Genomic DNA, 20907 nt, shown 5'->3' with positions numbered 1-20907 from the left:
CAAAAACACCCTTGCCCAGTGCAGCAACACTGCTCTGAGAGGCTTGGCTGACTCAGCCTTCTGGATGAGACTCCTCTTGCAAAACTTGGTTAGACAAGTTTGCTGCCGCTACTCAGTGGGAGAGCATCTGCATCCCCTTCAAAGTCTTTCCTGTGTCTAGCCCTGATTATGATCTACCTCACTGTCTCTTTGCACTCCTGTATGGCCAAGACTGCACACTTTATTCTCCTTGACTGGCTTCCTCCCCTTTCTGCTCTCTCCTGTCACCTTTCCATGCCCTGCTAAATAGCAGCTAGTTCTGAATAGCAGCAAAAGCTATCTATTTCACTCCTCTTTCCCCAGGCCCCTCCTATATATTGCTGAGGATGCTTTTGAGCTGACAGTGATTACTACCACCTTTCATCTAAGCAGAAAACTACTGTACCTTCCACCATTCCAAACCCTAAATTAAAGTGGGATAAATCCTGAGCCAGGCCCCTTGAACTGTAGCTCAAGACTATGCTCCAAAAGGCTCTATTTTGGGCCTCATATTTGCGTCTAGAGAGGATGTTGGTTAAGCAAAACCCCACATCTCACTCCATCCTTCTGCAAGTTTTGAAGCATTTAGATGCTGATCCAAATGTTGGAACTTGTTACTCCTCTCCAGCATTTAGGGTAGCCTGGTCTCATTTAGAAGAGATGAATGTCAAGCAGTTGTCCTGAAGGAGCTGTGGCGCTTGATGGGGCAGACTGTTTACAACAAGTCCCACTTGTGAAATTAGGCAAATTATCAGGAAAAATTGGCCCATCCCCTCTTTGTCAGCCTGCATACTCGAGTGAGGGGATGAGGTTAATGTGTCATTAACAAACTATATCCCAGGCTATGATTCAGTCAGGGCTCTCTAATTTACAGGTGGGATCTGCATGCCTTACACTGTTTTAAACACAGCAGAGCATTTCGGTACTTCAGGTGAGGGCTTGTTGGGTAGCTGTTATTTATCCCTCAAAATCAAGAGTCTTTGCTCACTCACAAGTTTAAAGGCTGTTGATTTTTAGCTCAGCTGTTCACTCACTCTTGTCACTCGTGTAGCTTACTGAGAAAGCTCTGAGCAGTCAGAAAAGAGAGGAGGCTCAGCTCTGTTAAGGTGTTAGGGGCTGTGCAGACTCCTGTAAGTGCCGAACTAAATGTGGATTGTAGCCACATCTGTAGTTTCCTGATGCTATTTATTAGCAAAACCTGGGTTTCACAATGTTCAGGGAGTCTTTATCCCTGCAGGGATTACACTTCTCATGAGCTGGAGGGGCAGCTTGTGGACTGCATATCCGCTCTGAGCCCTTTCCCATCTGAAATTTGTCATTTCACTAAGCTACAAAGTTACCTTCTTCTTCTAACCTGGGTTTAGTTTAGCACCCAGCTATGTCTGGTATTCTGGGTCTGCTTTTGCTGCACCACTAATACATCCTTCTGAAAATACGGTGAGGTTTGGCCTGATCTTTCCTGATTTCCATCCCCAGGCTCAAGCGCTATGGGGTGCAGGGGAGAAAGCTGTGTAGACAAGAGCCAAGACAGCTGTATACTGTGAAATAATAAGTATCAGGCAAAATACAGTATCACAGCTAATAGATGTATTTTAAAAGTGGAAACATCTATGTTTAATTGCATTTAAAGTACGTAGTGAGAAACCACAGTTATACATTGTTATAACAAACCTTTACATCTGAAGTCAGAATAATACAAAAAAAAAAAAGTGCTGATTAAATATGGTCAAAATAACCCAGGCAAAATTTCGACAACACCTTCTAAAATGTTAGCATGTGGCCCCTGCCAGCAACACTCTAAAGGTCAGGCTGAATAATGTCAGCAACAATCACTGGCTTTGCTTAGATTATCCAAAAAACAGCCACCCCAAAAAACGGTTATATTTTTTGTTTGCTTTTTTTTTTTTTTGCATAGCTTTCAATATTGCTGCACTCTCACCTCTGCATATTGCAAGCCCATCTCAGTTCTGAGATTTCCTTAAACTTCTGAATCTTTTTAATCCAGTTCTCCTCAAATACATAATATATATTTTCTACCAATTATAAATACATCATTTTTATTCATCTGATTTCAATAACATGCATTTGTATAATTACTGTACAATCAAAATAGACATTGACTTCACACAGTGTGTATGCTTTTATTTTAGCGATATTGTTCAGACACACTGCCCAACAAATCAAGCAAAGAGGGAAAGAAAAAGAAAACAAAAGGAGGGGGGAAATAACCTCTGGGAGGAAACAGAATCTCACAGTGTTTACAGACAAAAAAAAAAACGAAAGGAAAAAAAAATACTGATGGGAAAAAGGATTTATTAATACATAGAAAATCCCCACAATAGTTGAAACACACTTTAGGAACTAGTAAACACGTTAAATAGAGTTGTGCCAATTACGCAGTGCCCAAGCATCTGCTTGCTCTTAATTAGATGGGGAGGTGAATGACCACTGTTTATTTTCATTTTCCTCATTAATTATGAAAAACTGCATTTAATTCATCTTGCATGGTGAGAGACTGGCTGCGCAGATGTAAGTCGTAAGGGAAGTGGCTCTCTGTAGGCAACCTGAACATAGAGCTCTGCCCAAGGGGACCCCTGGGTGGCACTGCACAGTAATGCATGCCATAATTGTAATTTTTGCCGTAGTCCAAGCTTTCTTCTTGCTTCAGGGAAAATATCCCATTATAGTTAATTGGGGGAGGACTTAAGGGACCTTCAAACTGTGGGCTGGCGCACTCAGGGGAAGTGCTTTCATAGAAGGACTCGTAAGCGCTGCAGTAATTGTAAGGTTTCATGGACTTGGAGTTGTCGAGAGTCCCATGCCCCGGGGGAGTGCCGAGCTCGGGGCTGTGGTAAGGGGGGTAGAAGGTGGAGTAGGGTGATCGGGTGTGATGGGCACCTTCACCCGCCTGGCCCATCAGGAAACTTCTGGCATTCAGCTGCAGGCATCCCGCCACCAAGTTTGTAGTTGGCTGGGACAGACCCTTGCACAAGTTTTGGACAAAGGTGAGCAGGTCGGGTCTCTTGCCAATTCGCAGGATCTCAGAAAGAGCCCAAATGTAGTTCTTGGCTAGTCTTAAAGTTTCTATTTTTGACAGTTTTTGTGTTTTGGAATAACAAGGGACCACTTTCCTTAAATTGTCCAGGGCGTCGTTAAGGCCATGCATCCGATTCCGCTCTCTCGCGTTGGCTTCTTGTCGCCTGAATTTGATCCTTTCCATCCTTATCTTGCTCGTCTTTTTTTTCCGAAGGCCCCTTCGCCTCGGCAAGCCGTTCTCATCCTCCTCTTCTCTCTCTTCCTCCTCCTCCTCTTTCTCTGTGTCTTCTCCAGGAGACCTTTTGATATTCTTTCCTCGGAGCACAATCTGCTTCGAAAAGCTTTCCGGGTTCTTCATTTGCTTTTGGTCATCACTTTCTCTGGAAAACTTTCTGCACATCTGGGATTCTGGCATTACAACAGACTCATCAAACGGTAGTGTTAACATGGTTCTATAATCTTAAGTTACCTGAAAGAATGCCAGCACAATGTTTAAATATTTCCATTTTTCAAGTTTGATGACTTACACACACAGTCCTCATGCGCCTTTCGTGCCTCTGCGTGCACGCTCGGAGCATAGAGTCTGTGTGGTTGCATATACATACATAAAAGCAAAATCTATATTGCTGGGTTTGGGGTTCTTTTTGCCTCAAATGCCAGTTGCATTTGCTTGATTTTTAAAACGTTAAAAAAAAAAAAAATAAAGAGCTGTCCAGAATTTTAAAATCACTCAAAACACTCAGGGTCTTGCACCTACAAAGCCACACTTCCCCTAGATGAGAATGGAGGAACTCGATATTTAAAAGCTACAATTAACCCCCCTGCTCGTTTATCTTGTTTTTAAACAAGCCCTTCGAACCCTCGCCACCATGGAATTCAAGGAAATGCAAAACATGATAAAGCAATACAGAAATTTCATTAATCCAAACTCCCCTGGGTGGAAAAAAAAAAAATGAGAGTGAGAGCAGCCTTAAAATTGCAAAGTGCCATATCTCTATTAGCCGGTGCTTAAATATTTTTAGATCACTTCTTGACTTGTTTCAAAGTTGCCTTTTCCCCCTGCCCCACTTTTTTTCCCTTACGAATCAAGATATTAAACTCCAGTAAGTTCAAGTGGGCGAGAAAGAAAAAATTAATGAACAAATCCTTCTCCCCCCACCCCATCACTCAGTAGCATAATTAAAAATGAAGGAGATTTTTTTTTTTCTTCTAATGATTTGTATTAAAATTATGTATTGCTTCATATTAAGGCAAAAATCAAACCGATCTGACCCTAAAAGTATTCAGTCAGGAATAACCCACACACACCTTAGTTTTTTTTTCTTTCCCCAGCAAAAATTCTGATTGATCTTATCTATTTAGTTAGAATCAACTTGTTTTCTTTTTCTCATTTTCTTTCCTCTGCTATTTTTTTTTCTCCCCCATCAATTGTGGCGGGGAAGGGAGGTGAAAAATTCCCTGCACGCTATAGCAGTGTTTATGTTCCGCGAGGCTCAGACGTCTCCCTCCAGCTCGTAGCTGACAGGAGCGGTCTGTAGATTCTGATTGCAATCCTGCACGTGTGCTCAGAATCCAGCCTGGAATGGGAAAATAATTTCCCACACACACCTTTTTTTTTTTTTTTTTTTAACCCCCCCAATTATTTTGCTTTTGTTTGCAGTTTGGGAGCAGCAAAAGCTTGGATCCCACGGTCCTCAAAGAGACAAACAAAACGAATGCAGGGACTTTTTTAATAGAACAAAACTAAACAAAAAGCCCCAGTCAAAGACTAACTCTATTAGTATTGTCTACACGCTTGCAATATTACATAACACCAATGAAACTATGCAATTGCAGCAGAAGAATAAAATATTAGGAGTTATTAGACAGTAAATAGCATACAAAAAAAAAAAAAAACCCAAGCAACCCCAAAACAACAAGACAATGATACTGTATCTGTAAACACTTGCATGCACACCCAGCACCAACTGAAATATATCTTTATTTGTATTACCTTAGCTTTTTATTTCATTCAACAATCAGTTTTCATTTTTTGCCTTCCAAATCTTTTCAGTCTGAATGTCGCATCGTCTCCTGGAGTCTAGATCTGTGTATATCTGCACTATCTCATTGATCTCTAAAAAGTGACATTGATGCCAACTGCCAGAGCTGGTACCCATGCCATCTGCTAGTGACGTCACGGGGCAGAGAAAACCACGTGAGCCTTTCTCTTGGGACCTTCATTCTGCACTGATCATCTGGCATCCCTCTAAGTGGGTACCAGCATTCATGTATCAACACAGAAGGTTAGACTGATAGAAAAAAAAAAAAAAAACAACACAGGGAAAAGAAAAAAAATCTGCACCAGCATTTCACATACAGTAGGTGCATTTCCACTGGAGCTGCCTCTTTTTAGCAGTCTAGCTGCACGGATAGACGTGCCAACATTTGGTGCTATCCCTGCCTACAGGTACGGCTGCCCTATGGTTGTTAATACGGTGTTGTTTATAGGAAAAGTGCTGTCTTGTATTGATCCCAGTCCCTCCGGTGCGCCTGGTACCCGGGGGAAAAAAATAGGCAAGGATGGGAAGGCAGGAATGAGGAAGTAATGCTGGTGCTATAACACACAGTGCAATCACAAAAAGTAGGGTTTTTTTTTTTGGTGTGCTGTTGCTGGGAATGGATTTTGGGGTGTGGGGTTTCTTGGAGGGCAGCGCGTTGCCCCAGCGTGTGGGATAACAGAAGCAAAGCTCCTCTGGCTGCAAGAAATCCTCCTCTCACATCCCTCGGTGGTGTTTGGCGTGCCCAAAAGAAAAGAGACATTTGTGAGAAAGTGGCTGTGCAGCGTGAAGGTTTAAGGAATGATGTCTCTTTTTCTGGAAGTGTGTGGCAGGGCTTCACTGTCCTTGTCCTGCCACGTTGTGATGTGACTGCCGAGTACTTGCTCCTGGCAGAGTGACAGTTGCAGGTGTAACTTGGGGTGCTCGGAGTGCTTACCACTCTGCCAGATTTTCTTTTCCTGCCTGGTCTGTTTGAAAATGCTTCCCAGAAATCTCTTTAATAACTGAGTTAATTCCTTTGGAAACACACTCTTCCTCCTCCTAAAAATCTCCCCCTGCTCTCCCATTTGCTTCCCTGGCTGTTCCTTTCTCCGTGCCCTTGTTTCTCCTGTCAGCTGTCTCTCCTGTGCTCCCTGCTCTTCCTCCCTTAACCCTTTTGTCTCTTTCCACAGGCAAGAAACTGTTAAATGAAGCTGACAAAGCCTCTCAGCTCAGCCCTGCCATGAAGCTTATGGCACACCCCACCTTGGTGTGTTTGGGGTTCATGGGGTGGGTTTTTTTGTTTCAAGAGTGGCGTGTGACATATAAGCGATATCAAGAGAGTTCCAGGGCGAACAATGTGTCATCTTAGAAACATTTATTTTGGGTTTTTTTTTTTGTTATTTTTTCAAGTTTGCTTTCAGTATTATCACATATCACTGCTTTTTAGGGACTAAGTAATCTCTATGTTCAAAAAGTGCGCGGCCGAGTATGCTTTTGGTATTAAAATAATCCCTGGCAGAGCTGCTATTGTTATGGGTCTGTGTCAGCGTTTCCCTTATAAATCCTGGTTTCGAAGGGTTTATAACTCATCTGCTTTAATTTACCTTGGGCCCAAGCTTGGCATTGATGTTCTTAGCCCCCATCCAATTATTTTGTGTTCACAAAGTTTCATTTAAATCTGTTTGGGTAGTTTTTGATTAGAGAGGGGGAACACACACCAACAAAAAATACTAAATAAGGCAGCAGCAGAACAAAGTGTGTGTGTGGGGAGAATGTGCCATGTACATCTACGTGTGTGTGCCCAATGATTATGGAGCTTTTTGCTAAAAAAAAAAGAGCTCTGCCCCCAGACTTTGTATTTTTTTGTTCTTTGGGGCTTGATTTTTTTTGTTTGTTTGTTTCCAGAAGTCATTCCCAGGTCATTCATTCTTTACAGAGCCCAGGCCTCTTTCTTCCCCCCCCCCCAATCTTTATTTTTTAAAGAGAATGTATTTGAGCTAAGATGTTAAAACTTAAGTGGCAACCATTCAAAAGGAGTAAGAGCTGTAGTACTTATACCATGTGTTTTGTTTTATCCCAAATATTACAACCTGTGTAGCAGAGGAGAGGGTAGAATCCTATTATTCTTGGTAAGAATTTATATATTAAGATTTATATTGTGAAGGGTCCTAAGGCTTGTCAACCTTTTCAAGGATTTTGCATATTCAGAGTATTATACAATGCACAATAATCTAAATATGCCAAGTCCTGAGGAGCCAAACCCTCTTTCAGTGCATACTAAAAATCCTACAAGAAATCGAAGGGAAGGTTGACATTGCAGTGGCTCTCTGTTAAGGGAAAGGCCACCAAAATTTCCACTTATATCACCCAGCCTCCAAAAGATACTTTCATACAAATATTATCTCCATCCTTTTTTACTGCTGAAGTAGGTATTTTGGGGTGGTTTTTTTTTTTTTTTTTTTGGAAACTACTCAAATGTTATTGTGAAATGCATTTTTGAGTGGCTTTTATACTGCTACTAAAACCAAAATAAATGAATTAGTTGGCGTGGAAGGATTCCCTCTCTAGTAGTAACATAACATTTTTTTTGCAGATTCTTAATCCATAATTTGACCTTTTTAATATTTTCAAATAAATAGTGGGGAAACAAAATAGCTGAGATATCAAGGTTTTAAAAAGCCTCTTCTGTGCATGCATAATAACTTTTCATAAGGATTTTACTACGCATTTTGTATTATGGATCCATGATATGCAAATGTGTACTGCTGTTAATATGCATTCACAGCATACCCCATAACTGCTGCTTTGCTGTCTACTGTGAATGCATGTTAAGAATAATACACAAAACACAGTTAAATGCACTCTATAGAATGGCTGCACAGCACTAAATATGTTCCTGAGCGCGCACACACACACACAATCCCTTTTTCCTGTGCCCAAGCTGTATAGCTCTGAATTCAAAGTGACTCTTTCAAATGCAATGTTATTATAATACATTTAATACAGAGAAGTGTTAATAGATTCACTGAAATAAAACTAAGTTCAAAGGAGTGCAGAACCTCCATGGTGCATCAGGGGGACTGACCCAAACTGCACTGCAGTCGATGGGAGTCCTGCTAGTAACTTCAATAAGCTGTTATCAGATCCCCAGAGATGTCTGTGTTCTTTCCTTTTTTTTAAATTCCTTTTTATTTCCTTTTTTAAAATGATATTTTATTTTCAGCATGCTCTAACTGGCCCATGTCTTCCAGCTTTGCTGAGTTAAGGAACTCTAGTGATGTTTGCTCAGGACCAGCTTGGTGTATGGCAGCCTGAGTCATTCGCCGGTGGCGATGAGACCTCATGGGCAGTGGGGACTGTTTGGAAGAGGGAGTTAGCTCAATGTTTTCTTTTTCTTTCTGCTCTCACCTTTCTAATGTAGGCACTCCTCACCTTTCTAACGTAGGCACTCAATGTCACAGCACATCTACTCCTCAAGCAAGTAAAGACATGGCAACAACTCTGTGATGTCAATTCCTCACAACCTGGTGTGAATTTGCTTTTCTGACATAGCACTCACATGCACATGTCAGACAATTGTGAAGGACCATAAGCATCCCTTCCAAACCTAGTCACCTCTGGGCAGGCTCTGGTGTTTGTTGTCTATGACAGAACATAGTTCTGTGCCTGCAGTGGGGCTGGAATCTCAGATTGCCTGGGCAGATGCCTCTGCTGCCTTAGGAGTGATGACTGGGGGATGATGTATGTCTAGCGTGTCCCAGATTGCAAAGTCAGACCACAAGTGGTGAACACATGAGTGAAGGTATGAAACACAGTGGCTCCTGGCCCTCGTCTCCTGCTGAGTATAGAGCTCAGGAGCAGGTGGACACATCTGTTTGCATTTTTTTTTGTGTGTGTGTGAAGGTTTTCAGGTGGTTTTAATGCTGTTTTTTTTAATGGGTTGGGGTTTTGTGGGTGTGTGGTGGTTGTTTTGGGGGATGATATGTGTTTTAGTTTGCCTCTTTGTGTGTTTGAAGTGGTTTTACATAGACAGGGTAAAAAAGATAGTTTTGGGCAGAGATTCTAGTCGACCAGCCCCAGTGAGTTTCAGACTGGTCAGAACGGTGACCCTCCAGTGTTACTGCAAAAGGAGCTGCTGGAGGAGCAGTCAGAACAATATGACACATGCACATTGCCTGTTAGCTGACTATCCTGTGTGCAACTGACCTATCATCAGATTGCAGTGATGTGTGTCCTTGCCCAGGGCCAGCCCAGCCCTTACCTACTTCTTTATGTCCCCACTGTGCTGCTATAGACTATGGACTGCTTTTTGTGAGGGGAATCTGCCATTCCCATCAAGCTGCCTAAGCCCTTTTCCACCTCCCTTCCAGTGTTGAGATGACATTCAGAGCTACCCATCCTGCTCCCAGGAGAGATTAAAGAAGTCATTGATAAGGATCCCCAGCTTCAGAGAAGTAGCCTATATTAGCTCTAGAGGATTTCATGCAGTCTGAAAACATGATTTTAACCCATCTGCTAATGCTGCAAAATATTATAGATGTGCTTTGTGCTATCTAAGCCCCCTGTAATGGGGATATACTTCTTGCTCTAATCAGACATCCTTAGTTTTATGTTTTGAATAGGCTGTTAGGGACATATATGAAAGAGCTGCAGAGGGGTTAGTTGCTCTATTTTAATGGGAATTGCTTGAGTAAAACATTAATTTAGAATCTGAAAATTATTTTTAATACTCACTGCTTGTGGGTAACCAAAATTGAGTTTGGGGAAAAAAGAAATCACTTTAAGATTTCTGAAACTCCTGGCTAGCATGGGTCTGATTTAGATATGACATACATTTGGCATAACCCTACTAATTCTCAGTTATTACTCCTGGCTTACATTAATGTAAATGAGTTGAGAGAGATGGAAAATGTGTGTGGGGGGTGTGGTTTTTTTGCTTGTTTTGTGGTGTTTGGGGCTTTCCTGTTTGTTGATTGGTTGCTTGGTTGGTTTGGTGTGGGGTATTGTTGTGCTGGGGGAGGTTTTGTTATTTTTTGGTTTGATTAATAAAATGCATCCCACTTAGAAAAATAATGACATGTAGTCTGAAAGTTTTACTACCAGAGTAAGAGGTGAGGTGTAGCTTGCAGCAGTGTGGGATTTAAGGTATTTCTCTGGGGAAAATTATTCTAGCTGGACTAGACATGCAGCTGTGTTACTTCAAACTGTGTAAAGATCATTGCTATGCCGTTGTGGGGTGGACCAAGTCCAAGATACGTCTGAGAAACTGGGATTTGTTTTTGTTCCTACTCGATGTCTGAGGTTGTGACAGTTTTTGCTACCCTATCTTAAAGGATGCTCTGAGATGAGTAAGTTTGGCAGCCTTTATAGGGTGTAGCAGGGACACTTGGCTGTAGCACAGACCCTGATGTTGCCCATCAGTGTCTACTCTTTAGCAGCAAGCTCTGTCAAACAGCTAGTTAGTGATGCTGCTTTTCTTCTCCCTTTCTTCTGCTGGTTCCTACAGTGATTCACAGGCATGCTTCCTCCGTGTTTCCATTTTGAGAATGTCTCTGTCCCCATCAAAACATGTCTTTTGGGGTGGACCTTGCAGCCAGGCCCTTCTAGAAGAGGTAGTGTGGGTGTGCATGACCCCAGAAGAGCTGCTTCCCCTTAACCCTTCAGACTTCATGGCTACAATGTATGTTTTTTTTTCTTCTGAAACACTCCTTTTACTTGCAAAATCTCTGAGGCCAGCAGACTGCTTTCCCCTCTCTGCTGCCAATGTCTGCAAGCAAAAAGTAACTGATAGGTTATTCTTCACCTCTGTGGGTATTTCTGATACTTTTTCTCCCTTTCTGCAGCCTTCTATTTGTGGGAGGATTTTCTGTTGCATGGACAGCAATAACATTCTGGGCTCTACATGGCGAGATGGTGCTGGGGCCAAGAGCTCCTCTAGGAAGCACCACTCATCTGAGCACCAACTGGGGTATAAGAACAGGATAGCCTTGCAGACATCAGATACTGAGATTAGCGGTTTGCTTAGAAGTGCACAGCAAGCTCTAAATTAAATATGAGAATCAAGGAATCAGAGAAGTTTAATTAACATTGACTTATTAGCAGTGCATTATAAAAACAGTATCAGCTTCTGGTGGACAGTTCCCTCCCAAGAAATTGCAGGATGTTTTGTAAGGAGAACTTTGTGAAAGATCCTTGAGAAGTTTATGGGAAACTCTGACATTTCCATTATTTGCATCAAACCTTTGAAACTCAGCAGGGAGAAAGCCCTCAGGCTAGAGAAATGACTTTTCTTTACCCCTATGAAATTTTATTCAGGTGAGCTAAAAGCTCCTAACTAAGAACCATCATTTCCTTTCTCTTGCTTGCATTCCTCAGACAAATTTCAGCAGGATGCTAAAATAATACCTGAACACCTTTTGGAAAAAAAAAAAAAGTACTTAAGTTAAAGTTGAGAGGTTTGGTAGCTGAAATGCCAGAGCTGCAGCTGCCTGTGAGACCTCTGTTCTCTCTTTGTGTATAAATATACAGCAAGAGCTCAGCTGAAGTTCTCATTTTTGTGGAACAATACTAAGCTCATAGCAGGGTAATTGAGGCTCAATGTAATGGGAATATCTGCTCCTCATGGTTTGCCTTCTATTATCTGAGTTTATAACCCTTCTTGGACAGGGCTGAGGCACTGGACTGATGAAGATAAGTAAATTTCCCATTCAGACAGCAAAAAGAGCTGTGCAATCAGGCACCCCAAGCTGTTAACGAGCTATGGCCTCCCTTACGTTTCCTAAATCTGCGTTACGCTTTTGACTCCTCCTAGCATCTGTGATTGCCAACCTGCATCTGGAACATGTGATAATGTGAGCACTCAGAAACCTTCCTGGAGATGTTTTCTTATCAAAAAGAAAGGTACAAACAAAACGAAACAACAAAAAACCCCAAACAAGCATAAGATGGAGCCAGAAGTAAACATTTACCTTTATAAGACTCCAATGAGTCAGGCAAATGCAACTTTCCATGAGGAAAAGGGAAGGCACAAGGATCTTATAGCACAGATCCTGAACTTGTTCCATGCTCTTTCCAAATGTCAGGAGTAATCAAGAACTTGATGTCTATAAGATAAACACCTTCTGCTTTTTCCTCTTACACAAAGCTATACAGATCTTCAGTGATTTGAAAGCAATGGGAGATGGACAGCAGTATACTCTAAAGGATCTTAACCATTGCCTTCAACATCATGAGACAAAGTTTGTGGCAGCTGAAAGTGGAGCTGGGTCATTTGAGGTGGTTCTTACCCACATGATCAAGTTGTGTTTTTTTTTCTCTGACAGAGCTAGAGATTTGATGGCAGAATTTGTCTGCAAACTGAACAGGATTTTATAAAACTGGATTTTCTGGATTTGATCCCCAAGCTTCTGAGAGAGTGAAAGGACAGCCAGTTTCAGCTCTGCTGTTAAATGGGACTGAATTCACATTGAGTTAAATGATCTTTCTCAAGAAGATTTATGAAAAGATTGATGTCTAAAACCTTTTGCAGTGACGAATGAACAGCATCACTACTTCTAGCTGCAGATCCCCTTTTAGAGGACCTGATAGTTTTTATCTTTATGAAATCCCATTTTAATATGTCTTTCACCAAATTTCCTGGGCAAGGAAGTGATGCTGTAAGCTTTAAATTTCTTCATTTCCCATTGCAATCCTCATAATTTTCCTAGGATAGAGTAGAGAGAAGATTAAAAAGTGAATGATGGTTTCTGTCTATTCAGGTACACAACTGAAACAAGTAGAGGTCAAGAGAGGATTTTGCTTATATCTGCCTAGATATTTTTTTTTTTTTGGGGGGGGGGTGGTGGTGGTGTAAAATCTGTGAGCATCTCATCAAAACCAGCATCATCTAACAGCAGTCAATAAAAATCTACCAAAATCAACATGAAGTTATGATCTGCCATAAAGAGAGGTGAGGTTATCACACACATTTAAGTGCAAGCTAAAGTAAACTCTAGTTCCAGTGGTTTCCATCATCTCTTGTGTCTGCATAATCTCTAAGGAGTTGTCAGTCCTATAGCTTGCCAGCTTCCTCAGCCACCAAGCATCATAAAAATCAGTGCTCCATGCTACAGCTTTCAGCACACAGTGTTGTTTTTGGAGGAAACTACTCTGCAAACCCGTCTTGCCTTACAGGGCATGTAAAAGAAATCAAGTAGTATCTTTTGGCAGCCCAAAGTGTTCATTTCAGTTCTTGGGTGGGCTGAGGATTGGTTTCAATCTCCAAATAGTTAAAGCAACTATGGCCAGAATGCACCTGGAAGTTTGGCAAAAAAAGCCTTTTTTTCCAGCCAAATTTCCTTCCTAAGAAGAGAGCATGGCTTGCTGAGCCTGAATCCTCTGTTGTGCTATACATGTACACAGGCTGACTTTCTGCCTGCTTGGCATGGTCTTACTGGGGCCCTGGCTCTTAAAGTGCTGGGCATACAGGGTGTAGTTTGCAAAATGCTGTAACAGACAGGGGGGAGCAGAAACATTACTGAATATGCATAAGTTCTTGCAAGTTAGGAGTCTTTCATTTTCTCTTCTCTTCTCCTCCCACCGCCCCCACCCTCAGTGTGCATCTGATCTTATTTTCATTACTTTGTGATAATTTTTCACTCAGTTGCTGTTTTGTTAAGAAATAATTATTGCAGTTTGATTAGTTATTACTGCAGTGTGACCAGAAGACATAACATGTGCGCTTTACAAAGTATTCCAAGATATGCATCCTGAAGAGTATGATGCATTCAGAGCCTCATTCTTAGGTTCAGGAGTTTTGTGTGAGGCTCCAGTTAATATTTAATGGGCACTTTCTACCTGGAGAGGCATGCTGTCTCCTGCAGTTTGCAGTTAGCCCTGTAAGGCATCTCACTACGTAAAGCCACCTAGGTAAAATCTATCTCAAAAGGGTACTTTGCTATGAATTTTGAAGGCAAGTTGTGTGGAGAACATTTGCTGTCCCCAGCAGATGGTGACTGGAATAGCCGTCTCCCTGGTACCTCCAAGCCCTTTAACAGTGTGAATACAGACAGTGCAATAGTGATCTGCGAAGTGATGGAGGAAACAGACTCCATGTTACAGCGCGGGGGGGGGGCAAATCCCGACAGATTCGGGGCTCCTGCCCTATGCCTTGGAGCCTGGGTGGTGGAAGAGTGCAATCTAGGAGATGCAGGTTGGTGGGGTTTGGCATAAATGCTACTTTTCCATTGCTTTCTGTTTAGTCTCTTATTCATTTACGACTTGCGGTACCAACTAATATCAATGAGGCTTTTCCTCATGTTCTCAATGTTCTGACTCCCTTGGAAACAGAAATCTGGATCATAAGCAAGATTATTTGCAGTTTGACCGTGCAGAAAGTGCAAGGAAATGGAACATGTTTTCTTTCAGAGGATTTCATATACTTTTCAGTGTAAAACTTAGTGGATTAAGTGCATTCTAATGAAACTTCTGACAACATGCCACTTAGGAAAAGTCAGAGGTTTAAGTTGTTTCAAAGGGCTTCAGAGGGATGCTTATTTTTCAGATCTCATGTAATAGACAGAATCAAACTCTGAGCCTTTTCTTTCTCTTGCTGTGAAATGGATGTTGCCTAAAAAAATTACCTTGTGAAAGGCTGCTCCTTTTTTCTTCACTTTTGTTTTGTATCTGAAGAAAGGCAAATTTAGAAATGAGAGCTCCCCCCAAACAAAAGAATGTCTCTGTTTGCCTATTGTATCAAACTCTGGGCTAAAACAGTGATTCCAAAGGCAAACCTCTCAGCCACGTTTTCTAGATTTGCAGTTTTCATTTTACTCATCCATTTTCCTATCATTTATCTATTTTATCATTCAGAGATCCTGTTCTTGTTATTTAACTACTATGTATAAATGTTCCTACATGTTCCAAATACTGCTGCTTGGGGTTGGGTTTTTTTTTTGTGTGCTTTGTGGGTTTTTTTTCTTTAATCATCAGCAGTTCTCTGCAGTAGCAGTTCAGGCTCCCCTATACCCTCAATTGCATTTTGCCAAACGCGACGCAAAAAAAGAGATAGCCTTTGTTAAAAAGTTTAATGTTCTTAATTAGTAGAATTGTCAGACTAATTAGAATACCAATTAGAATTGGCAGGGCTATCGTTAATTTAGAAGTGCTGTGGTCTAGTGTTAATCGCTGTTAAACCTTATAGTTTGTGAGAGAGAGGGAGCAAGGAGATGAACACTCACACATGCAACTTCCCTCCCCTCCCGTTTTAAATGTTAAGGGTCCATAACCATAATGATCCATGCTGTCAATGTGTACTCAGGGACTGTTTAATCCATGGAGATGTTGATAGAAAGTTAATAACTGTTTGTGCAGGAAAGTAGCATTACAGAGTGAAAACTTGGAACTTTTTTTTTGTGTGCTACTATGAAACTAGTCAAATCCCATCAGTGGCTGAAAAGATGCTCAAAGCACCACGGGTTTCTGATTGGAAATGTGCAGGAGGAATCTGCTTTAGTTGCTTTTACTTTTGGTGCTGCAAAAGTGACTTTGCACTTGCAGCGCACACAGACAAAGATCTCGCGGCACTGCGCATACCGAAATGAGGCTGCAGCATCTGCTGGGTCAATGAGTTCGTGTCAGGGTTTCATAGGTAGAAGAGTTATCGCTGAAGTTCCCACAGTGAGTCAGATGTACGGTGGGAAATATGCTGAAAGCTCGGCAGCTTTTGCTCTCTGGATATAAACCACATGCCCTTGTGCCCTTCACATCAGTCTGATTCTAGCTTTTAAGCAGTGAGAAGATCGTGGAGTGAAGCGATTTTGTTTTTCATCCTCAAAGGGAAATAAAGAAACTTCTATGCAAACTATGTACTTAAAACATCTGTTCCTGACTAAAACCATCAGGGACAAGATCCCAGAGGTGGATGCTGTGAATATTGCTGTGAATCCCATGTACACCACTACCACGTGCACAGAGCCTGATTTATATCTGCAAGTGATTAGCAGAAGAGGATGCTTGGGTGGCTGGAGCAGCATGTGAGAGCCTGATGTGTGCAAGTCCTAGGCACAAATACAGTGTTCCCTAGGTACAAATACACTTTGGTGTTTTCTCCAACTGAGCTGATAGACTTCTGAAATATCTTAGCAGTACTAGGCTGGATATTAGGAAGAAGTTCTTCACAGAGAGAGTGATTTCTCATTGGAATGGGCTGCCCAGGGAGGTGGTGGAGGCACTGTCCCTGGGGGTCTTCAAGAAAAGACTGGATGAGGCACTTAGTGCCATGGTCTAGTTGACTGGATAGGGCTGGGTGATAGGTTGGACTGGATCATCTTGGAGGTCTCTTCCAACCTGGTTGATTCTATGTGGATTCTATGTGATTATCATTTATCTGGACCAATGGTGAACTAGAAGAGGCTGGGCTGAGGCCAGAGCAGAAAAAGAGAAGGTCAGTGACACTGCTGTCTTAAAAGCATGTGAGTGTTCTAGGAGTAGTATGACAGAGCATAAATACTTTTTTTCCTGTTCCTCTCCAGCCTGATCTAGCTCAAATTTCTCTCTATTTACAGCACAGCTAGTTCACAAGCTGATAAAATCCATGCAGAGCTGACTATGCTGCCTTTTCTGTTCTGGAAGAACTGAATCATTTAAGCAAGTCAGATGTTTTAATTACATCTTGGAAGTGTATGGTCAAGAAACCTTTGCCTTGGTCAGATGATGTCTTGTACACTAATGTTTTATTTAGCATCTGTTTATGTAAAGCTGTAGCTGAATATGACACATGTCTTTGCTCTTGCAGGGGAGGAAAAAGGTGTAAATTTACATGCTTTAGACAGGAAAGGGGTTTTGAGAATCAGCTACAGACTTAACCTTCATAGTTCCTATCTTGCTACTGCTCAAAGCTAAGATTTTCATCCTGGATAAGAAAATGAATCATATACAGAAAAAGAAATTAGCTGATGAAAAAATTTATGTAACTGCAAAGCCAGCATCTTAGGTCACTTTTTTGCTAAGTAAGCTAGATGGTGAATGGTAAAGAACTACATTACAAAACCATTTTGCTCTCTGCTCTTTAGAGGGTCATTCAAATAAGAAATTAAAAGGGGAACTAAAAACTACTGATTAGTTAATGAGGAAAAATGTCTTCCAAAGTAAACCTTTTAAAACATGTAAGAACCCTTCCCAAAACCTAGTAGATTGGTTTATATGGAATTTATTGACTGTGAGTCTTTTCCTCTGTAATTCCTGGTGCACCCAGTGCAAAGCTTTTGTTTTAAGCTGCCTGAATGCTGTAAGCCATGTGGTCAAACCAACCTGAGACAACTAGGATATTTAAAATCCCTTCAAAAGTTTAATCCAAATCTGTCAGTCCTATTTTCAGTGAACAGGAGTGAAAATAAATTCCTGCCATCATAGACTACAGGAACCCTCATTTGCAGCCAGTTATTTCATGTCATACCTTCAGGTCTTTGTGGATGAATCTTGTAGAGCCTGAAACCTTATCACTTGTTCTGACCAGGCAAACACAGGTGGTCATGGTGATGTTAAGGAAGACCGTGAAGGGAGTGGCTTTCCATAGAGCTCAGCCCCAGGTGGATTTCACTCAGCACTGTCACCACATTAGATAGATGATTGATAACAACCTTGGTGTACATGTGAAGCTGTGCAAGGACTCATGCAACCCAGCTTACTCCATTTTAGCTGCCTTAGTGGGACCCAACTCTATAAGCATACTTTTAGAGAATGGGTGTCTAAACTAAGAGCTTTCTATTAACTCTGAGCATGTATTAGGCAACCTTCTAGAGCAGATAATTTTTTTTTTTTGTGGCTGATGTAAGTAGGTCAAATCCCCCTGTAAGTCTTTGCAGGGTTAGAGCTAGAGCTGGGTGCAAATCCTTTGCCAAAATTTCCTCATGATAAAGCTGTTCTCACAAATCAATTTTCTTGGACATGTTTCATCACTAGTGAAGTCTGTTGGCTATCTACTCAGAAAGCTAAAACCAGTCCTTTGTAGGGTCAATAAACCCCAATAGAAATTTCTGGGCTGCCCCAAAAAGTGTGTTTCTCTTGTCAGTTAAGCGCCAGTGTGTTCTGTCTTGAAGACACGCTGGGTCATGGGGGTTGTATCATGGGCCCCAGTTCCTCATGCCTTTGCTCTGTAGCCACAAGGTGTTTTACAGGGCATACTGCAATCCTGAATGACCATTGGTAGGGAGCCAGGGCAGCGAGCTGGGCTTGCAGGGGATACTTATTGCTGAGGAAAACTCCCATGACAGCCAGTGTGATTGGAGAAACAAGCACCTCTCTCTTTTAAATGTCTGACAAGGAGCTCTTGTTTCCTACTCAAAAGGTTCAGCTTATATATATATATATATTTTTTTTTTTTCTGTTTAAAATATTGTTAGGGAATGTATCAACCAAACATTGCAATGTGTCATCATGCCTGGGTTTGCAAGCAAACAGACATTTGGAGAAAACTCACTGGAAGAATACTCTGATTTTGGCTCCCATATCTCAAGGTGCCTTATGTCCAGAACTCCATTTTAACCTGTCACAATGCAGGCTTATTTATTCTGACTCAGAAAAAAATCCTTTTTCCCTAAGAAAAGGATTTTGATATACACTAGAAGAGAGTAAGTCAGACTTCTTAATCTCTGGTAGGGATTTGTTAGTTTAGTTTTTCTTTTCTGGCCTGTGCAAGTCCCAGTCCCTGGAGAATTGACCTGCTTCATACCTTGATTCTCAACAGAGATGCTTGATGCTGCTGTTTTGCTGGGCAGCCACATCCACAGCATCCAAGCTCATCCTGCTCTTACCATGCATCACTATCTCCCTGGCCCAGCCTCAAGCTGACTCCTCACCCAGCTGCCCTCTCTGAGCTGTAGCAGTGGTGCTGCATCCTTGTGGAAGCAGAGAGTGCAAGACATCACTCTGCTCCTCTGAGAGAGATGAACAGCGGTCCCTGGTTTGCTTCTCCAGCTATCTTACCACTTGGGTGAGAAGGCATTCTCCTGCCTGAAGTGCCTGGGGGCAAAGAGCTGCAGTTGTGGAGCCTCGGTATAGAGAAATGATTTTCCCATTTTACTGCTGTTTCCCCCATCATTATTTGTATTTTTTGCTTAGGTGGTTTGCAGTTACCATACTTATTCATTCTATTGTTTGCCTCTAGGGCTTCTCTGTGCCTTTTCTCCACCATTAGTCTGGTCTCCTTTTTATTTTTTCCACCAGTGATTTTATATGTAATCTTTATTTTAATCTAGCCTGATAGTTGTCCTCTTGTCCAATGTAGATGCAATTGTTTCCAGGGAGATTAACAATATTCATTAATTAGTTTGGTGCAAAAGACCTTGTATATTATGCCACCTCTTTTGCTCAAGTGATAAAGTTTTCCTTGGTTTCTATTCCACACCCTTTGTGGTCTAGCCTTACAGAGAGTCAATTGCCAAAAGCCACCCATTCTCAGAAGAGGAAAGACCACTTAAGGACATAGTCTGCAGTTGATAACAGAGTATTTTTTTTTTCCTGTTTGCCTAGACCTTAGATTAGTCTCATCTCCTATTACTTTTTGGCAATAGCCATTGTCAGAGAGAGATCCCTAAAGCATGTACACGAAGGTTAAAAGGAGATTACCCTTGTTAAGTCTCAGCCCGTTCTCTAACAGTTGCTGAATTCTGTGAGCCCTGAAGCATGACCCAAAAACGTTATTGTAATTAATTATGGTAACTCTGATATGCATATCAATTACTCTTTGCAAACATACATTTCTGAAATCCACTTCTTGTGGCAGTGAGCTCTCTAGCCTATGGATTGCAGTCCATCTAGGATGTTTTATTTGTTGTTGGATTCTTTTCTGTTTCAAACTATTAAAGTGTATGATCACACCAATCATACCTCAGATCTAGCTAAACAATGAGATTTTAGCTGTCCCTTAGCCTTCTTTTCCAGCACTAACCCTTTTATTCCTTGATTTAGATTGAGCAGGACACTGTTCAGAACCTATCATAATCCTTGATGAATTTCTACCATCAGGGTTCCTACTTCTGTGCCCTTCCTTAGACATCAGTGTGTTACCAGGGTGGAAGGCTGCAGATTAGCTCAATGTGTGGCACTGAGGCCACTCATCTTTTCTTCAGCAAGGAAAAGGGATCTGTCACCCTTCAAAAACAAAAGCTCTGGATAGCAGTGCCCCAGAACATGCAAAAGCTTCACCCAGAAGCACCAGAGTGACTCTAGGCAGACGCCATCCTCCTCCAAAGGAGGGCAAAGGGAAGGGGCATCTCTGTAGCTTTCATTCATGCCTTGATCATGTTAAATCCTTTTACAATAGGGCACTAATAAATAGTGACTAGTATATAGCAAAAAGCTAGCAGAAGTCAATAGCAAGTATGCTGGTTTACTTGCCAACAGAAAAACAAAAGTGAAAATGTTAACATGTGAATGCTGCTCTCTGTATGAAAAAGTGCCATGTTCCAAGCATAAGTGCAAACTAAAACCCTATTTGTGTGAATAGCTAATTATAAGGGTGAAAACACTGTCAATCTTAACACTCATCTGGGTTTCATCTTGGATGCCAAATGGGTCTTGCTGTCCTATATGTTAAGAAAAGTCTTAATTTCACAGCCCTGACAGGAGAATAAATATCAGCCAGAAGTAACTGGAAGGGAATAAGCATAGACTATCGTGACTGAATTTTTATTAGCATCGCTTTTCTCTGAGTGGATGCAAGCATGCTGAATCAAGACAATGTTCTTCAGCAGTGACAAAACTTAGCTATTGTACAAATGAAATGGAAAACATAAATGAAATGGAAAACATAAATAAAAGGAAAACATAAATGAAAGGGAAACATAATGTTGTT

The 20907-nt window shown here is 41.5% G+C and overlaps 1 protein-coding gene and 1 long non-coding RNA gene across 2 annotated transcripts in view; one reads left to right on the top strand and one right to left on the bottom strand.

Annotated features, from left to right (window-relative positions):
- The window catches only part of LOC135189352 (uncharacterized), a 39543-nt gene that overhangs the window by 13102 nt on the left and 5534 nt on the right, over positions 1-20907 (top strand). The window lies entirely within an intron of this gene.
- Positions 1591-5294, bottom strand: NEUROD6 (neuronal differentiation 6). The gene is made up of 2 exons (XM_064169607.1): positions 5048-5294; positions 1591-3523 (listed from the first exon to the last, which is right to left on the bottom strand). Exon 2 carries the CDS (start codon positions 3500-3502, stop codon positions 2489-2491), a length of 1014 nt encoding a protein of 337 aa, XP_064025677.1. The 5' UTR covers positions 3503-3523; positions 5048-5294; the 3' UTR covers positions 1591-2488.

This window comes from Pogoniulus pusillus, chromosome 32, assembly GCF_015220805.1.
Source record: "Pogoniulus pusillus isolate bPogPus1 chromosome 32, bPogPus1.pri, whole genome shotgun sequence".
NCBI classification, from domain to species: domain Eukaryota; kingdom Metazoa; phylum Chordata; class Aves; order Piciformes; family Lybiidae; genus Pogoniulus; species Pogoniulus pusillus.
The sequence above is the reverse complement of the archived record's forward strand: the minus strand, read 5'-3'. Positions and strand labels throughout refer to the sequence as shown.

Coding starts and splice junctions, on each gene's coding strand:
- NEUROD6 (XM_064169607.1), bottom strand. CDS start 3,502: ATGTTAACACTACCGTTTGATGAGTCTGTTGTAATGCCAGAATCCCAG.